Raw genomic sequence first — 17,166 nt, forward strand, 5'->3', positions numbered from 1 at the left:
CACTTTGTCAATATCAACAGCAAATCTGAAGTTCAGACAAATGCAGTGCTCTTTTCTTTGCAGGAAAAGTCATTGTCAGACAGTTCTTCTGTCCTTTAGTTACTAAAAAAAACCCTTCAGCTAGCAAGGATCCTGCCTATTACAGGTGGAAAGGGGAATGCAATGCAACAAGGGTGACTTGGGGCTTGTTAAGCTGATCACACCAGTAATAAACAAGAACATGAAGAATATACAAGTAAGAATTTATGAAAGGAAGCATCTACCAGTTATTTTACCTAAGCTGAAGTAAACATTCATAAATAATGATGGTATGTAATTCTACTTATGCTTTGGCATCTATGCTGCACACGTTACTTATGTTTGGTTTATTTAATCACTGCTTGAATGGCTGACTTGAGGGAGAAAAAAACAAAAAAAAACAACACAAAAATAATGCCAGCATGAGGAACAAAGCCACCATAATGGAAGTTAGGCCTGAGGTACACTCTTGTAATTGCCCTATAAATTTGAAGTTAAAATAATCATATATAACAATCTTGTCCCTTCAAATAAAGTTAGGCACAAAACCCATTGTTGTCACACACCAATAATGAAGAGCTACAGAGGAACTGTAGCATTAATGGTGAACAAAGAACAAAGATTTTAAAATCTAGTCATGCTGAAGTAGCTTGTTAGTGTTGTATTTTTGTGTGTTGTGGTTTTTTTTCCAAAATAAAGGAAGTGCAGTAGCTCTATTTGTGTGGATGCACTTGCTTTCTCTAGGAAAAGGGAACATACTGCATTGCATTCCCTGGGAAACTGTGCTTGCAATTTGAAGATAACTGTGAAATTCTTTCAGAACCTAGAAATATTCTGTGAGAAAAGAGAATTTAAAACAAAAAAATCTTAATAATTTCCCACTAGATTTTATTTTTAACCTGTATTAATGTAAATAATTGAGTTTTTTTTTTCTAACGAACACTACCAAAAGCAATTTAACCTGTTACCTAGGCATAAGTGGCATATAAAACAGTTTTGCTTAAGTTTTCAACTAGCCTGAAACATACCTTGTATTCATCCTAGTGAAATATCAGCTAAAAAACCCCAAATAGTTAAGCAAAGATGATCAATACTCTCCTCCAACCTGAAATTTCTGACTGTATCAACAAGGGCAATGCCAAGTTCAGCCACAGCATCTTTACTAGGACTGTCCCAAATCCTAGTGGTTTTACCTGCTCCTTAAGATTTCCCACTGAGCTAGCTATGAACTCTGCTTGCCTCTTTTCTACCTGCATCTCATGTGAATTTGCTGGCTAGTGCTGTGGGATGGGGCTGTCATTCGGCCTTCCCATCAGAACAGGCTGTTGAACAGACCATGAAGCCCTGTGCACCAGGATGAACAACAAACTGTCCATACAGTGCTACAGCTCCAAAGGTAAAAAGAAATCAGTGGGAGTTAAAAGCACCTGCTTTCCTCAGCTATCTAATTCAGTGGGAGAAGCAGAATTAGGGCAACAGGTTAGGAATTAAGAATTCAGACCCACCCTGGACACCCTGGGAGCCCGTCTGAACACTGTTCAACAGCCTCTGTAGCACAGTGAACATTCAGGGCAGGGGAAAAGAAAAAAAGGCCTATTACAGAAACATTACCAAGGATATTTTGTAAAACACCTTTTGCAGACTACCCTGGACCGAGTAACAAGGCCTATGCCACACAGCTGGTGAGGTTCTCTGTGGAGAGAAACTCCACCAACCTCACCTCGGTGGGCCTGCCCACTTCAGGCAGACACAGACACGAACCACTCGTGCACTGAGGAAAACCAAAGAAAATTACAAACATCGTGGTGAGAGGCTTCCTGCTGACTGCTCTGAAAGCACAGTGCAAAGAGCTCTTCCAAGCTCGTGCTCTTCCACAGGGTCTGTGTAACTGGCAACGCCTAACTAATTTGGAAGGTGATTATATAGATAGAGCTTCTTGCATCTTGCCACGATGCACACTGCAGATGCACCGGCCATTTTGATAAAGACTACGCCTGCTAAACTGTCTACGGAAGTCCTCCTAAGTAAACACCTAAAGGGTATTTTCCAACTGTATACAGAAGAGCAAAAGCTCACCTTTGAAGCACAGCCAACTCCTTGCTGCATGGAAGGCACTGCTGGCTTTGCTGGCTTCCACTGAATACCTTTTTAACTCAGTGTTTTATTTTCTACATATTCAGACTATCACTGCATTTGCTTTTAGATTCACTCAGGGAACTGGATAGGGATATGGTCTGCCAAAAATATCTATGATGGATCTCGTGTAAGAGACATGCTACACGCTGTGCAGCTTTGAAGCGTTATTTTCCCCTGCTGTCTTCGGGTGGGTCTTAGACTTGTCAGCCACAACATGGAAAGTATGGTTGATAAACAAGCTAAAAGTGGTGGGAATAAAGTAAATAAAAAGCTACTGTCAAAACACATCCAATTATGCTCTGCTGTGGAGATTTAACACCAGAGGATGATTTCAAAGTAAAAAATAGTGTGGGATGCCTTTTCCATTTGTAGATTAGTTTGGAACGAAAGGTCTTATTTGTGCAGTTTAAGCCAAATGCACTACAACATAATGATGCTCTCCTCAATTGCTATTCTTTCTTCGTGGAAATGGGTGGATTTGTTGTTTTTAAATACTTTTCAGTAGGTTTTTAAAATTCATCCCACTTAAATCCACTGTATTTTACTTTATATACAAAAGATAACATAATTGCACGTAATTACATAGGAACAACAACACATCAATACCTTGTGCAGGAACAAGGTGTGCTAATACATTGTCACACTGTTGAAAAGAATAGCACAGCAAACTTTCCACCTAATGGGAGCTAACATAACGGAAATCACTGATTTCAACATCTTAGTTCTGTGTTGTGGCTTCCCTTCTGAATAACAGAATACCACCTAATTACAACTGCAAATTTAACCCAAGACCAACCTTTTTGTTACTTTATTTTGACAAGAAGAGCAGTCTGCACGACAGGGTAACGTACTGCAAGTTATTTGCACAGTCTGCTTGATAACAAATCTTTCGGCTGGCTGCACAGACATTTATGTTTCACTTTGCTGCATTCTCCAGCATGTGACATGGACCTGAACTGTAAGTGCAAACGATGGGCAGTGTAACAGAACTAACATGCTAGACCTGCAGAGGGGAAATGAGAGGGTTCATCAGGACAGAGAAATACAGCAACTTTTATGTCTGCAGAGACTCAGTAGCAGCAGTACCAGAGTATGTCCTAGGGCACTAAAAGGAAAAAAGTAGCACAAAAAAAGAAAAAAAATAACTTTATACAGTCCCCAAACTGAGGAACTCCAATGATGGTACAGAAAACAGCATCTCCTTCAGGGAGGGAGCTGGCAGACTCCATCTGCAGCACGCCACTTGCTTTAGTTACCTAACTGCCAGCAAGAAAAAAAATACACGACCTGATAGCACACGTAGATACAGACACTGTGCAAAGAGTGTCTGAAAATGTTCTCAGGCATTTCTGTTTCACAGCCTATATGAAAACTAACAGGAAAGTGGTGGTCTGTGGTCTGGCCTGGTTTTTGACAGAAACTAGTGGTTTGCCTGACAACCACGGAAGAGGCTGGGTACTAAATAACTCTAGGATCCTAAATATTTCCCAAAGCATTGAATGTATGAGGTGAAAAAGGGGAAAATACATGCTGTATCTGTGAATCATCCAGGCAATCCTATAGAGCAAGAGACTTCACAAGCATGGACTGTGGTTTGAGGACAGGCTCTCACAAGCAAACAGTATTTCCCCAGTTTGGGGGACAGCAAGCCCAAAGACCATTAAGATACTGAGGAAATAAACACAAAATGAAATAAACCCCTCAGACAGCAAGGAAGGGCCAACTGAACACCAGCACCTTAGAGAAGAACCAGTAACTTCTACATTAAGTACAGTAATAAAGAAAAACAGTAAGAGGTTTAATCTGATATGCAAGGATCCACGACCAAGAAAATGCCAGAGGTCCCCTAAGTTAAAATGAGAAACACATCTTTTTAGGCCTTTCACTTAGGACACCAGAGGAACTCTCAAATACCTATTTGAATAAAATCTTTGAAAGAAGCTGTCTGGCTCTTCCTGAGTATACAGGCTGAGGGACATAACTTCTGCAGATAACTGGAACAAGAGCCTGCACCACTCCTGGTGAAAGCTGGAAGGGGAAACTGACCTGAACATGCCTGAAAATGTCCCCTGCCAGCCTGACTGGAGCATCTCCCTCTGTGCAGGGATGACAGCTCTGTGTGAGCAGTACCCCTACTCGTACTGCAACACAGGAAGGCTGCGTGGACACTGTGATAAACTCCCTCTGCTGTACACGATAAGCAGAAGCTGTATGGATTTTCATGAGATGCCATGAAAGCCCTACAGGACAGACCCCATTTAGCTCTGCGTATGTGAGGAGAGGAGCAAGCACGAATAAACAGGATCTCATTTTCACAATAACAGGTAACAGAAGTATCCAGTTTTGAGAAGACCAGATGATGGACTGAAAGGTACTGTGCCTCCAGGCTGAGCTTCCCAAAGAAATTCTGAATTTTAATATCCCCAGCAGGCACAAGACAAAACTGCCTTCTGAACTTGCTATACTGAAGAGAGCCCCCTAACTTCTCAAAATCACTTCTCAAATTCACAGCCTCCCTGTCCATGTTTTTTTCCAAGAATTAGGAGAGGGGATATTGCAGGAGCCCTTAAATATGAGCAGACATCACGCAGACCAGCAATATATTCATAGCAAGCTATTTCTAATACTGCCTAAGGCTGGAGAAGAGAATAAAAAGAATTAGAAATATGTCTGCATTAACAAATTATAAATGCTTTTCTCTGAGACAGAGCAAGAAGCACATAGGCAAGGGAGGTGTAAAATCCCTTATTTCCCGAATTTACATTAGGAAGTAGCTGGCAAAGATCCTGTTCTACCTGCTGAAAAAAAACACAAGAGAAGAGTCCTCAGAAAATGAAGGTTAACTAGGCTGTGTAAGTTAACTAAGGCTGTAAAAGTTAACTATATACAGCCCTACAGCAGCATAGCAGTTTGGAGACGTCTACATAGAAGGAAGTTTCTGAGTGGCCTGGAAGGAAGAGCAGACCTATCTCCATCCTAAGTCAACCCTGATTACAAAACAGTCTCCTCTGCTTAAGAAATGGCCCTGAGCTGGAAATGCAGATAAGCTCACGAGAGAATATTCAGACCATTGTGTCCTCCATTTAGCTTGGACACTTCATAAATATAAATATATAAATACATATATATATAGAGAGAGAATTAATGATCCAATAGTCCCACAGCACTGCAATCCCCACTGGAGCAGAATGCAAGTCCTGGCCAAGCCAGCGGCAAAGCTAGTGAAGAGGGCTGACCTCCACTGCTAGCAAGGCCAGGCTGGGGAAAAGCGAGATGGAAACAAACGGCAGACTTCTGGAGGATGACCCTCAGGGTTGTATCCCTACAGCGCAGCAAATGTGAAAAACAGTTGAAACAGCTGCCATCAAAAATCTGGATTTTATTCCAATTAGTGTCTTCCCCTCTATGCATTTTTAAGCATCAAGATTACATGAATGTCATAGGTTGTCTCTCTCTCCCTCAATTTATTGGATGTAAAAACTATCCAAAGGCCTAGACACTAATTCTAAAAAGGGATAAAAACTAAAGTGCAAATGGAAAAAAATCCCAAGCAAATAATGATGGAATAAGTAGCTAGCAAGCTACTTTATTTCACTGCTCTGCAGCCACTTGCTGAGATCAGAGGCTGCAATTGGAGCAGCCCAGCAAAGCAGGGGCAGTGCTGATTATGAAACCCCACCCAGAACACCCAACTGCTTGAGCTGAAATGGCTTTTACTGATGATTCTGAGAGCTGTGAAAGAAAAGAGCACTGGCAGCACACTTGACCAAATTAATCTCTGTTGTGACTGACTGCAAATGGAGCTACACCTAAGGCAAATTGTTCTTGCAACAAGAAACCATCACGGCTTCAAGTGAAGCAAAGCACTGACGCACAGTTCTTATTACCATCACTAGATGTCCCTTACTGCCCTGCTTTCTGAAAAAAGTTGAGGATCTTCAAACAACATTTTACCCTTGAATGTTGCAGTATAACCTTGAAATAGAACCTGTAATGAAAGAAACCACCTCACGAAGACCTACATTAATAACAAAATGACAGCTATATGTTTAGATATCTTTCAGAAATTGCTTTAATATTACTGATATGCTTCTCTCTCATATTTAATCCCTGGAAAAGGTTCAGGAAATTGTCTTTAAAAAAGTGGCAGAGGCGGGGGGGGGGGGCACGAAAACACATCTGCACTTAGAAAAACAGGTCACCCAAGGAGCTTCTCACCGTAAACTGCCTGCAATTTGCTAGTGAAAACAAAACTATGTTTTTTATAAGCCACTATGCAACAGACAGATATGCTATGACTATCCTGCAAAGAATGATAAACCACACATTTTAGATGGCAGAGGTTTTTTTCATTTATAATCTCTGAAGTATTAGCAAGCAGTAAAGCTTCTACTGATGTGAGCTTACATATACTTTTACTTTCTCTGCAAAACACTAATTTATTTCACAAAGATCTCACAATGAACCACTCTTACCTTACTGCAACAGCCATGCTTCCTATAGGGTTGATTGGCAATGGCCTGGCTCCAGGAAATATTCCTCTACTCAGAACTCGAGCTCCATTTTGTATCACTCCTGGAGGAACTAAGAAGAAGGAAAAAAAAAAAAGAACATTTTTCCTTTCAAAGAAAACATCAGAAGAGCGCGTGAGCAAAACGTGGAAGTTAAGCTTCTCAAAGAATTGAGAAAACATCAGAGAAGTAATACACTTCGTGTAGTACGCTGCTTACCTTTTAGCTTCTCAGTCTCAACTCTTGTGAATGTCATCCTATTTTCAATGCTATTTTCATGGCAACAAGTTTAACAGCAACCAGTGGTAACGTGGCTTGTGAAAGCCACTGCCTGACCTAGCTGCTGCTGACCATTCCCTGTACAATTGAATCACTGGTTTTATAATCACAGTTCTGCTGGGAAGGTATGTGCTTAGCGTCAAAACCAGCTACGAGCATGGATGTAATTGTTTCATCTACAATAAGAAAGAATGACCCTTTGCAGATAAACAGAATATAAACAATTTACTCGCAAGGACATAAGTCACAGCTTGTTATCATCCTGGCTCACTTTCTGAGCAACAATCTCTTGGCCTCTGTCTCCTGCAAAATAAAATATTAACTACAAATGCGGATTTACGAGGCAAAGAGAAGAGGCTGAAAAGGCGTCAGCTCCACACCACTTCTTAGCTCCCCTCTTCTGCACCCAGCGACCTCTGTCACCCCACCTGACAGCAGCAAAGTGCCCCCAGCAGGCAGCCCGGGGACAGCCTGCTCGCCCCCGCTCACCGTGCTGGGCTGATGCCCCCAGCACCCGGAGGTGCTGCGCACGGGAGGCTTCACGGGGACTTTTACCTTGGCTGCATATCAAAAACTGCAGCTCTGCCCAATAAGATTTTAACCAAGAACTGAGTACTCTGTTTGCATCCAGGCACTTTTCTGTGTCCTCAGCATTTTCTTCCTCCACCCGGGGCTGCAGGACTACCGAGTGCAGCACTGAGCAGTGACTTAGGCACAACGCCCTTGGTCTGCACAACTGTTACGTCCCTGCAGGCTGCATTGACAACGTCCAGCAGCCTCCACCTGAATGTCCACAGCTAGCCAGTTTGCTCGTTTTTGCTTTACCCTCGCAACAAGTCAACATTTCTACCATACCCTCCCCCGGTGGGGAGTGTCCAAAAAGACAGTGATTACCGTTACTCTGTGTGTCATTTTTAAACATCCAGGTATTATAAAAATACATATGAGATATATACAAACCCCGTCACTTCATATACAGCTACAGATTTTTACTTTTAAAGGTTGTACCTAAGCAAATTACAGAGAGACTGGGAAACTCATTCAGCCTAAGAACCAGAGCATACCCAGCTTCAAATGCTGACCCCTAAAACTGTTAGTGTATTCCGAGGCAGAGAAATACAGGCTTAGAAGTACATTATTTTTAAGCTGCTGAGGTACATTGCTATCAACACCAAGCCAGATCCACGCTCGCCTTCCTGCCATCCTGATGCTCACCTTGCTTCACTCCAGACCACAAAGATTAGTTCTGGGAAAATAATCTTCTTTCTGCTGCTGGTGAGAGCACATCACCCCTAATCAAATCCTGCCGCCGCCTGATACCCACCCTTGCATTTGAGCACCTCTTAAGAACAGGTCATTTATATTTAGGTGCTTAAGTACAGCCTAAAATGGCTAAAATTACAGAATCTACTTTATAACAACTAGGGTCAGCTTTCAATGACCAAAATAATTTAAAAATTGCTTTTTACTATTTATACTTCACTGCTTTGTGCATTTTCTTCCAGCACTAGATTATGAGAAATCGATTGTGGCCATTTCACTCAGGGGACACTATAAGGCTTTAAATGCTCCAATGTTTGGGTTCGTAGGTAGTACAGAGGAATGTTCTCTTGCTAAGAAATTCAGACTTTGAAGTTTTTATTATATTTGTTTCAACACCACGGCCTTAAGAAGGCCAAAATAACACTGCCATAAAAGTGAAGTACTCTGCTCAAGGATATGGCTAACCAAATGCACAGGTAACAGGCAAACTCAAAGCTACAGATAGATAAACCTGCTAAACATCGAAAGATCAATAAAAAGACATCATTTCCAATGGCATGGTTTTTCCATCAGGCTTACAAGAGGGATAGATATCATTTTACACTACACAGTACAGTTTCTTTGTATTTACAAAGCTCCCTTAGAAGAAATGAACCAAGAAATTTGACCTAGAGAGATATGGTAATTTCATCTTTACTCAGATACAAACCGTAGGGTTTTATTCTGAAATAAAACATTTATGCATAAACGCACACAGTCACTTGTCAATTAGTTATGTGTGTTGCTTAAATAAATATACATACACAACTTCAAAGCAAACACACTGACAATTCTACTCCAAAAAAAGAGCAACAGGCTCCTTGATGCCCAAAGTCTTCTCTCCATAGTTACCTAATTATCCTGGTCTGTTGGCAAAGTTAGCTGATGCTTATCTTACCCTGGCTTCTCTCCTGCTCTCTCTTTCTGCCTTACTGACAACTCTGTTGCTTCTTTAAAAAAAGCCTGATCACTCTTCCAAATCAATTCTCCCAAAATCTTGGCTCATTTCCTTCCATCTTGACTTTCTCCAAGTTTCATTTTTCTGCACTGCTATGTATATAAAATACACCGTAAAGTTTCATAGCTTGGACTTTCTATGTATCAACATCCCCACTCAAACCATTCCTCCATCTTCCACCACCCTTTGCTCTTTGCAGGTTTTTAACTCATGGTGCCCTACTTGGAAGCATTCTCTTCAAAAGCTTCATGTTTAGAAATATCCCCACCTCAACACACACACAGATCCCACCTCTGCCCTTCAGGAATGTACAGATCTTATAGAGAAGAAGGAAGAGAAGGGGGAGGAGAGGGAAGGGAAGGGAAGGGAAGGGAAGGGAAGGGAAGGGAAGGGAAGGGAAGGGAAGGGAAGGGAAGGGAAGGGAAGGGAAGGGAAGGGAAGGGAAGGGAAGGGAAGGGAAGGGAAGGGAAGGGAAGGGAAGGGAAGGGAAGGGAAGGGAAGGGAAGGGAAGGGAAGGGAAGGGAAGGGAAGGGAAGGGAAGGGAAGGGAAGGGAAGGGAAGGGAAGGTAGAAGTTTGTTATCCTATGAAATTATCCCCAAAGAGACACCTTGACTGTCCAGTACCTGTGTTCCCACCTACGAAATTCACTTCAATTATGCCTAGTCTGTTCAGCGTGCCACCACTCATTCAAAGACTTCAGTTAGTGCCAAAAGAAGCCTTCATTTTTTTCTGAAGTACGCCACAGCTTTGTATATTGAAATCAACACTCAGAATCCGGTAACTATTTCAGCTTGCAACAGCAGTGGTTTTGGAACCCGTTTTTCTTTTTGTTTGCCAACACAGCAGTACCACTACATAGGTAGTTAAGCCATGCAGACAGAAATACGGAAAGGTTGTATGCAAGAGATCTGCTGAAGGAGGACACTGGACATGGCAGTGTATCCTTTCTGCAAACATCTGGAACCAGCATGAGAAAAACACAGCTTACTGGTAAATGAGCTCCTGTAGCATCATAACCTCACATGAAAAGCAGCGGTGATCAAAATAATTCAGTGGTAAACGTTATTTATTTCTAGATTATGCACAGAGCCGGTGTGCCACTGTAAGACTGATACCTATTCGTCACGCGTCTCTGCTTACAAACTAGCATTTCAAGCAGCAATACCCATCCCTCCCCAGATGACAGTAACTAATTTATATTACAATTTTTGTATCTAGAAACTGCTAATATGCATGTTATCCCGGGTTCCTAGATACTATCCCTGCCTTTGTGCAGGCTGTATGAAGATGGTTACTGATTATCCAAAGAACTGTTTTCCAGCGTTGGTACTTTTGAAGGGCTGTGGATTATTTACTGGAAAAGATGTAGTACTTTTATTCCAAAGATACAGTTGTGCCTTTCCAGCTTTAATTAAGTTTTGAAACCATACTTTGAGGTTAGGTGTTTACACTTTAGATTGAAGATTCACGGTGTGGAGGTAAAATAATTTAACCTAAACCGTATCAAAAATCAGTGCCAGTCTGGACTAACACCTTACAGCCCAGACTCCTCTTTTCTAATGCTGCTTTAAACCAGTAGCACAGGCAGGTTACATGGTTCCCCATTCCTAGGCAGAACTGTGAAATGCAATTTACACCTTTTCTGTGCAAGTGCCTACAGACATTTATGTCTGAGAAACTCAGCTCTAGAGTACAATGCAAAAAGATCAGTGCACCTCTTTGATAAAGGTTTCCTCTTTCATAAAACGTTCTTAGTGAAACTTGAAGAGTCTGAAACAACAAACCCATTACTCACCTTTCAGCTTCTATCACTGCTATGTTTTGAAAGAGACAATGGATCTCGTTTCTCTCTCAGAAAGCTTAAAACCCAAGAAATACTTCAACTGCAGTAAACAGAGGTAAAAAAATCTAGAGAGAATCTGCCTTTAATCTTTTGCATTAAGAAGGAAATGATTTGGGGATCTTACACTGCTCTGATGAAATTCCACAACTGGAATAGGATTTGATGGAATTTCAAGCCTCTGGTGATTAACTGTGGAGAGAAGCAACGCACATAACATCAAAAAATCAAAACTACATCTCTGAAATTCTCCAAGGGGGAGAATAATCCGTCTTTTATACTCTATAGCAAGCTTTTACATTACAGTTTAACAGACAATAAAGTGAATGCCATGTTGTAGAACACACCATAATCTGAATCCATCAAAGCATTGTGTTCGGATAATGTTAGAAAGATCCAAGAGAAGCCTATAAAGATCCAGTGTTGCTCTGCAGCCTGCACGCAGCACCTGGGGGTGGAAGATAACTAGAAGGCCATATGACCATCCGACATCTGATGCAGGACTATCTGAGTTCAGAACATATTCTCGAGTAGAGTATCCCAAACTATGGAGCTTCTTTCATCACAGCCCTTGGCACATGGCATCCATAATCTTTTCCTCTCAAGCGTGCGTGTGGCGGTGAAGCAAACTTCACCCAACCAGCTAAGCTAACAACCTTGTCCAAGATTTTTTGTAAATCAAGGAAATTAAAAAGAAAGGGAGTAACGAACGAGTACCTTATGCCATCTGGGAAAGCAGCATACTCTATAAAACTGTCCAGCTCAAGATAACGAAGATTTAGACCAGTGAGGAAGAATGAATATTTACTGAAAATGAACTTCTCAAAAGTGAAATATTAAGAGCGTGAAGGTATCCCATAGGGACAGACTGGTCCTCTGCCTCTCTGTCACCATGTGGCACATGCATTTATGTCACGGCTCTCTTCTGTGACCCATCACGTGTAGCACAGAACAAACCATTGTAGGCAAGAGAAAATTGAGTTTCTGCTAATATGTCAGCTTTAGCTTCTTTCTGCCAATTCCTCTTCCAGGACAGTGTTTAGCAGAATACTTTCTCTCAGGCTACAAGGACTGAAAATAGGAAATTGTTGATGATGTGTAATTGATGGGACATGAGAGGTTGCCAAAAGCAAATGTTTTCTGCCAAATGTGTAACTTTATTCATTTCAACTCTCTTATCTCAGCCATAAATTTGATACCATCTGCCTAACTTCTTCAATTTTACTGTTCAAGAGTAATTTCACAATTACTCTTTTAATTTTCTTAAATTCCATAGTCTGCAGCCCTAACAAGCTGCAAATCAAGAATGCATCCGACAAGCTATTTACCCTAAGCAAAAATTTGAGAGGGGAGGGAAAAGTATATCCTGATAATCCCACCCCACTCATACCCAGTATGGACATTTTATAAAAACAGTGTGATCTTCAGAGTTATTTTTTTGCATTAAGTAAAAAGCCAGCGTTGCTTATTTTGGAGAACCCAGTAGTAAAATATCTTGTGTTCAGAAAGAGAATGAAAATTAACAACCCCCAATCCCAAACTTCCCCCCAAAAACCAAACAAAACCATACTGCTAAATCAGAATACAAGGAATAGGGAGAAGGAAGTAGAAAGTATTTCAGAACAGTAAGTTTTCTCTCCAATTTCATTTCTTCACTTTAATGACATAATACTGAAAAACTGAAGTTAAAAAAAAAATCCACTTAAATACAAGTTGAGGATGCCATTCCCTGCAAATCGCCAACAAATGGAATGGAAAGTTTCAACCCAATGAAAATGTTTTTCCAATTTTCACTTTGCTACAGAATTGTCAGCAAAAATAGCTTTATGAAACATTTCACTGTCAATGATTTATCATTTTCTGATATAGAACGTTAGGCTGGAAGCCGCTTCATCAGGATAGTAAATAATTTGTGCACAAGCAGTACAAACACAATACTGCACTTAACAAATTTCACTTACAATAAAAATGCACCAGGAAGCAGCATTTTCTATTTGGTCTGTTTTTAAGGCAGCTTTTTGCCTTCGTTTCTCCAAATATATCTCCAATGCGTACAATCCACCTGCATTCACTTAAAATGTAAATTTCATTGGGGTACAGTTTTAGAAGCATAGAAGTAATAGTAGATCTCTTTCAGGAATTTCTTCTTATCCCACCAAATTTAAAACATACTAAATGTATGTATTCCGCATTATACATAACTTGAGAAAAGAAAGACTTCCAAAACAGAGATGCTGGTCGCACCCTTGAAAAGCCTGCTCTTTAAGAAGCACCCAGAAAAACTCCATTCTCCTGTCTTCCCAAACATCCTTACCACAGGGCTTCAGTCTCCTATACGGAATGATCCCCCAAAACAGCGTTGCAAAGTATCCTGAAGGCCACCACTTTCCAGCTCATCTGGAGGAGTAGTAACAGAAACTGAAGAAAAATTTGGGGAGCTGAGGAGACTTTCCTGGACTTTCCCGGTTTCCACCCAAATCCCTTTTGCAAGCATTGTTTACAGCCAACGGTAGTCTTAAACTTCAGCTTGAGCAACACACACACGGTTGTGTGCAATTCCCAAATTATATAGCAACGGGCACAGGCCTCCTCATGAATGTGAAGCTATGTGTAAGATCGCTGAGTTAGGAGCTTCTGACATTAAATCAAGGTTTCCAGCACACTGCTTTGACCACAGCGTATTTCACCAGTGTTTGCATCAACAACAGGCTGTACGGGCTCCCTTCACGCCCGTTCTTGCAAATAGTTTCAGGTTCACTACAATCTCACTAAGCAGAAAGGTATCGCTACCTAAAATGCCAACAGTGACTTGGACCTCTGGAAGTCCAAACACACTGTGAAACCACCAAATTCAATCCCCAGTTTGCTCATGGCAAAACTACGGCTAAATGACGTGCCCAGGACCATACCACTCTGGAGTCAGGAATGCTCTGCTGGTGTGAGTACCAGCTAGTAACATTCACATTATCACTGGTAAGAAGCAAAGTACTGAGAATCTTAACAATCGTACAAAATAACCCATGGGCTTGACTGAGTGAGTAGCCGTGACCTCAAAGCAGAGCGTTACCACGTATTTGGCATCTTTTGCTTTCTCCTCTCTGCGAGCTGGGTTCCACCAGAGCAAACGGGCCCAGCCACTGGACACGACTTGCCCATGATGGCCCAGCCACCATGCAGTCCCCTACAGGTAAAAATGCAGCTTTCAATGGAAGTCACGTATTTTGGAATGAATATTCATGTACTGCTACTATTGAAATCTGAAGTATTCATAAGCTCTGATAGTTTTGACTACAGAAAGCAGGTGTTCCAGGTTGGTTTTTTTTTTTTAACATAATCAAACAATACAAAACTTGATGAAATGCAAGGACTTCCACAAACTCAAATAAATAAACCATTAAATCTATGTCTATGCCTGCCCTTAGCATATCACAGTATTTTAATGCTTTATTCTTGGTGCCAGCTGGTGTGTTTCAACAGAGTCCTGCACAGACCTGGCAACTCTTTAACTTCTGCATTTAGTTACACTCTCGAAATATTTAGTCTGTGAAAATAGTGCAAAGTGTTAATATTTGGAAATTGTTTAGAAATTTCTGACGTCACCAACCCAACTATAATTGCACTATTTCCAACCTTTAGTGACAAAATGAACAATCAATTTAATGAGTCTATAAAGTAACCCCCCCCCTCAATATCCAAATCATGGTATTTTATTATTTTGTGATTTTTTGCATGAAAATTAAAGCATGGTGTGATTCGAGCAAATGGTAAGCAATGCTTGTGCCAGTTCAGACACCATTTCATGATTTCATATAAAAGCAAAAGCTGATTTTAAAATTCATGTGCGGCTGTTAGCAGCATTGAAGATGTCGGTATGGAATTTTAAATGGCCATTTAGAAATGTAAAGCTAATTAATCAGTCTGTTATAAGGAAGGACTAGTTTATTCTGGATTTTCTCATGCCACTGAGATGGGATTCCTTTCTGACAGACAATACTAAAAACAAAACAAAACAAATTTTAGTAGGACTTTGAATGATGGCTGTAGCTAACTTTTATCCTGAAGATGCTTTTAGCATCCCCATTGCCCAGACAAGCACAGATTTTCACCCTGTTGGAAAGGCAGCTTTTAATTCAAGAAGATGCCTTCAAAGTAAAAAGCCAGCGTGTGCAACCCTCCACACAAGCATGAGTTTGGACTGTGCCATAACCTCCTTGGGATATAGCCATGGTTCACAGTGATGTTTACATATTTTCAGGACATTTTGCAACCCCGATGGCTTGAGCGCATGCTTGATACCACAGTGTGATACGATGAACAGAATCCTAAATCTTCAAGGCGCCAAACAATATCAGCATGCTTACTGCACTGATAATTTACAGGTTGATTTACAGAGCACTGCAGTCACTAACAGAGAAAGAATGAATTGTGAGCTTCCATATGATGCTCAGGATTGCTGTGAAACTTTTATAGCCCACTTGCCTTTTATTCCAAAATGAATTTAAAATGTGATTTTTCATGCAATTGTTTCTTAATGTGCACTAGTAATTAATTTGCTTTAAGTTGTCTAAGATTTTCCTAACATGGTAAATAAACTAGACTCTACTGCAATTTGTACAATAGGCTGATTTATTTCCTCAAGGGTCCATTCTCACACACACAGAAATATTTCTCCTTCATAATTCAGAGGACCTCTGATGTTATGATCAACCCTCCCGCCTTTTCTCATGGCTCCAGCCAATTCTACCCAACATTTGGAAGGATTCATGAACTTCTGAGTAGACTCAGCATGTCATTGTAAAGGCACAGAAGAAGACCTCGTTACTATTCGCTGGCATCGAGAAGGGAGCAACATGAGCGAAGGAGCCACCTTCCTGCTCTCATCTCCCTCTCACTTCTGACGTTATGATACAACAGCCCGTGGGGAAGGTGACATGGAGGAGAGACATGCCAAACTCACAAAAGGTTACAATTTCCTTCCTCAGAATGACCTCTACAAACTGAAATGGCAATAAGCCATTTGCCAGTCCACACTCTAAGATCCCCATGACATTAAAGTGTCCAGGTCACTTCCATGCAAACAGCTACAGTACTGGGAAACATGTACGTGACACAAAAATCTGCCGTGTGTGTTTAGTATGTGCAGCTTACTATGCATTCTCTCCCTTCCATGGCTCTCCAGCTCCTCCAGAAGTCTGGATTACTGTGTTCTCTCCCCATGCTTTTCTGTGCACATACTGCTGCATTTCTTGTTTGGTCTCTCACACACCCTGTCTTGCACTCTTATTCTATGCCACTCTCTTCCTCTTTCTTTTTTTTGCCCACAACTCTGACATACTGAAATTTCTGATCCTCTAAAGACCTCTCATTTCGTTCTTCCCCCTAACCCCACCAATAACCTCCTCTCCCCGATAAAATCCTTCCTTTTTCCTATCCACACATTGCGGGAATTGCTCACTCTTTTACTGCCCACAGCTCCTGAAGGCTGTGTAGGAAAGGAGGGCAGAGACCAGCCTCTCTGGTACGGACTGTTTCTTGGTACATCACACTTTCCCCCCACAGGAGCTTCTCAACCGATATTTCTCTGGCAGGGTCACAAAGCAGGCTGACAATAGCTTTCCTCGGCTGCGCAGGAGATGCTTTGATGGTAATTGACTCTTCCCCAGGCAGAGTATCAAAGCACGAATCAAGGCTTCCCTGGAATTTGGATTTGGTTGCCTGAGCTAGAACAATAGCAGTGAGGCTAGACAGGCTTCGTAATGGCTTCTTCTTTAACTTCTGCCTTGATTTTTTAGAGCTGCCTGTCACTTGGCATTACTACCATGCTTGCTGACCAGTGATATGTTTGTTTTCTTGCACTCCCTGCTTTTGTGCAGCTGTATTCCTCCATGGATTCCTCTAATACCTCCGCTGTAAGCTCTCTGGGGCAGGACGATTCTCCCACCATGTGCGCAGCTCAGTACAGTGGGGGCCAGAGCTTCTTCAGAGCTCTGCTAATGCGCAGCGTCAAACCCTCAGGTCTGGTCCCAGAACAAGAAGGGCTGTATTGGCAGGAAATCAGACTTTTCCTTACTCCCTGTTGCCTGCCTACCGCCTTGCATCAGACAGTGCAAAAAAGGGAAGT

The 17,166-nt window shown here is 41.5% G+C and overlaps 1 protein-coding gene across 15 annotated transcripts in view; it reads right to left on the reverse strand.

Moving 5' to 3' along the window:
* Window positions 1-17,166, reverse strand: part of FOXN3 (forkhead box N3) — a 200,225-nt gene that overhangs the window by 11,725 nt on the left and 171,334 nt on the right. For all 15 annotated transcript variants that reach the window (XM_083836514.1, XM_083836516.1, XM_083836515.1 and 12 more), the window contains one exon: window positions 6,630-6,738. In XM_083836514.1, coding sequence (XP_083692640.1) covers window positions 6,630-6,738 — 109 coding nt within the window. The remainder of the gene's footprint in view (window positions 1-6,629; window positions 6,739-17,166) is intronic.

Source organism: Anser anser, assembly GCF_964211835.1.
Source record: "Anser anser genome assembly, chromosome: 5".
Lineage (NCBI taxonomy): Eukaryota > Metazoa > Chordata > Aves > Anseriformes > Anatidae > Anser > Anser anser.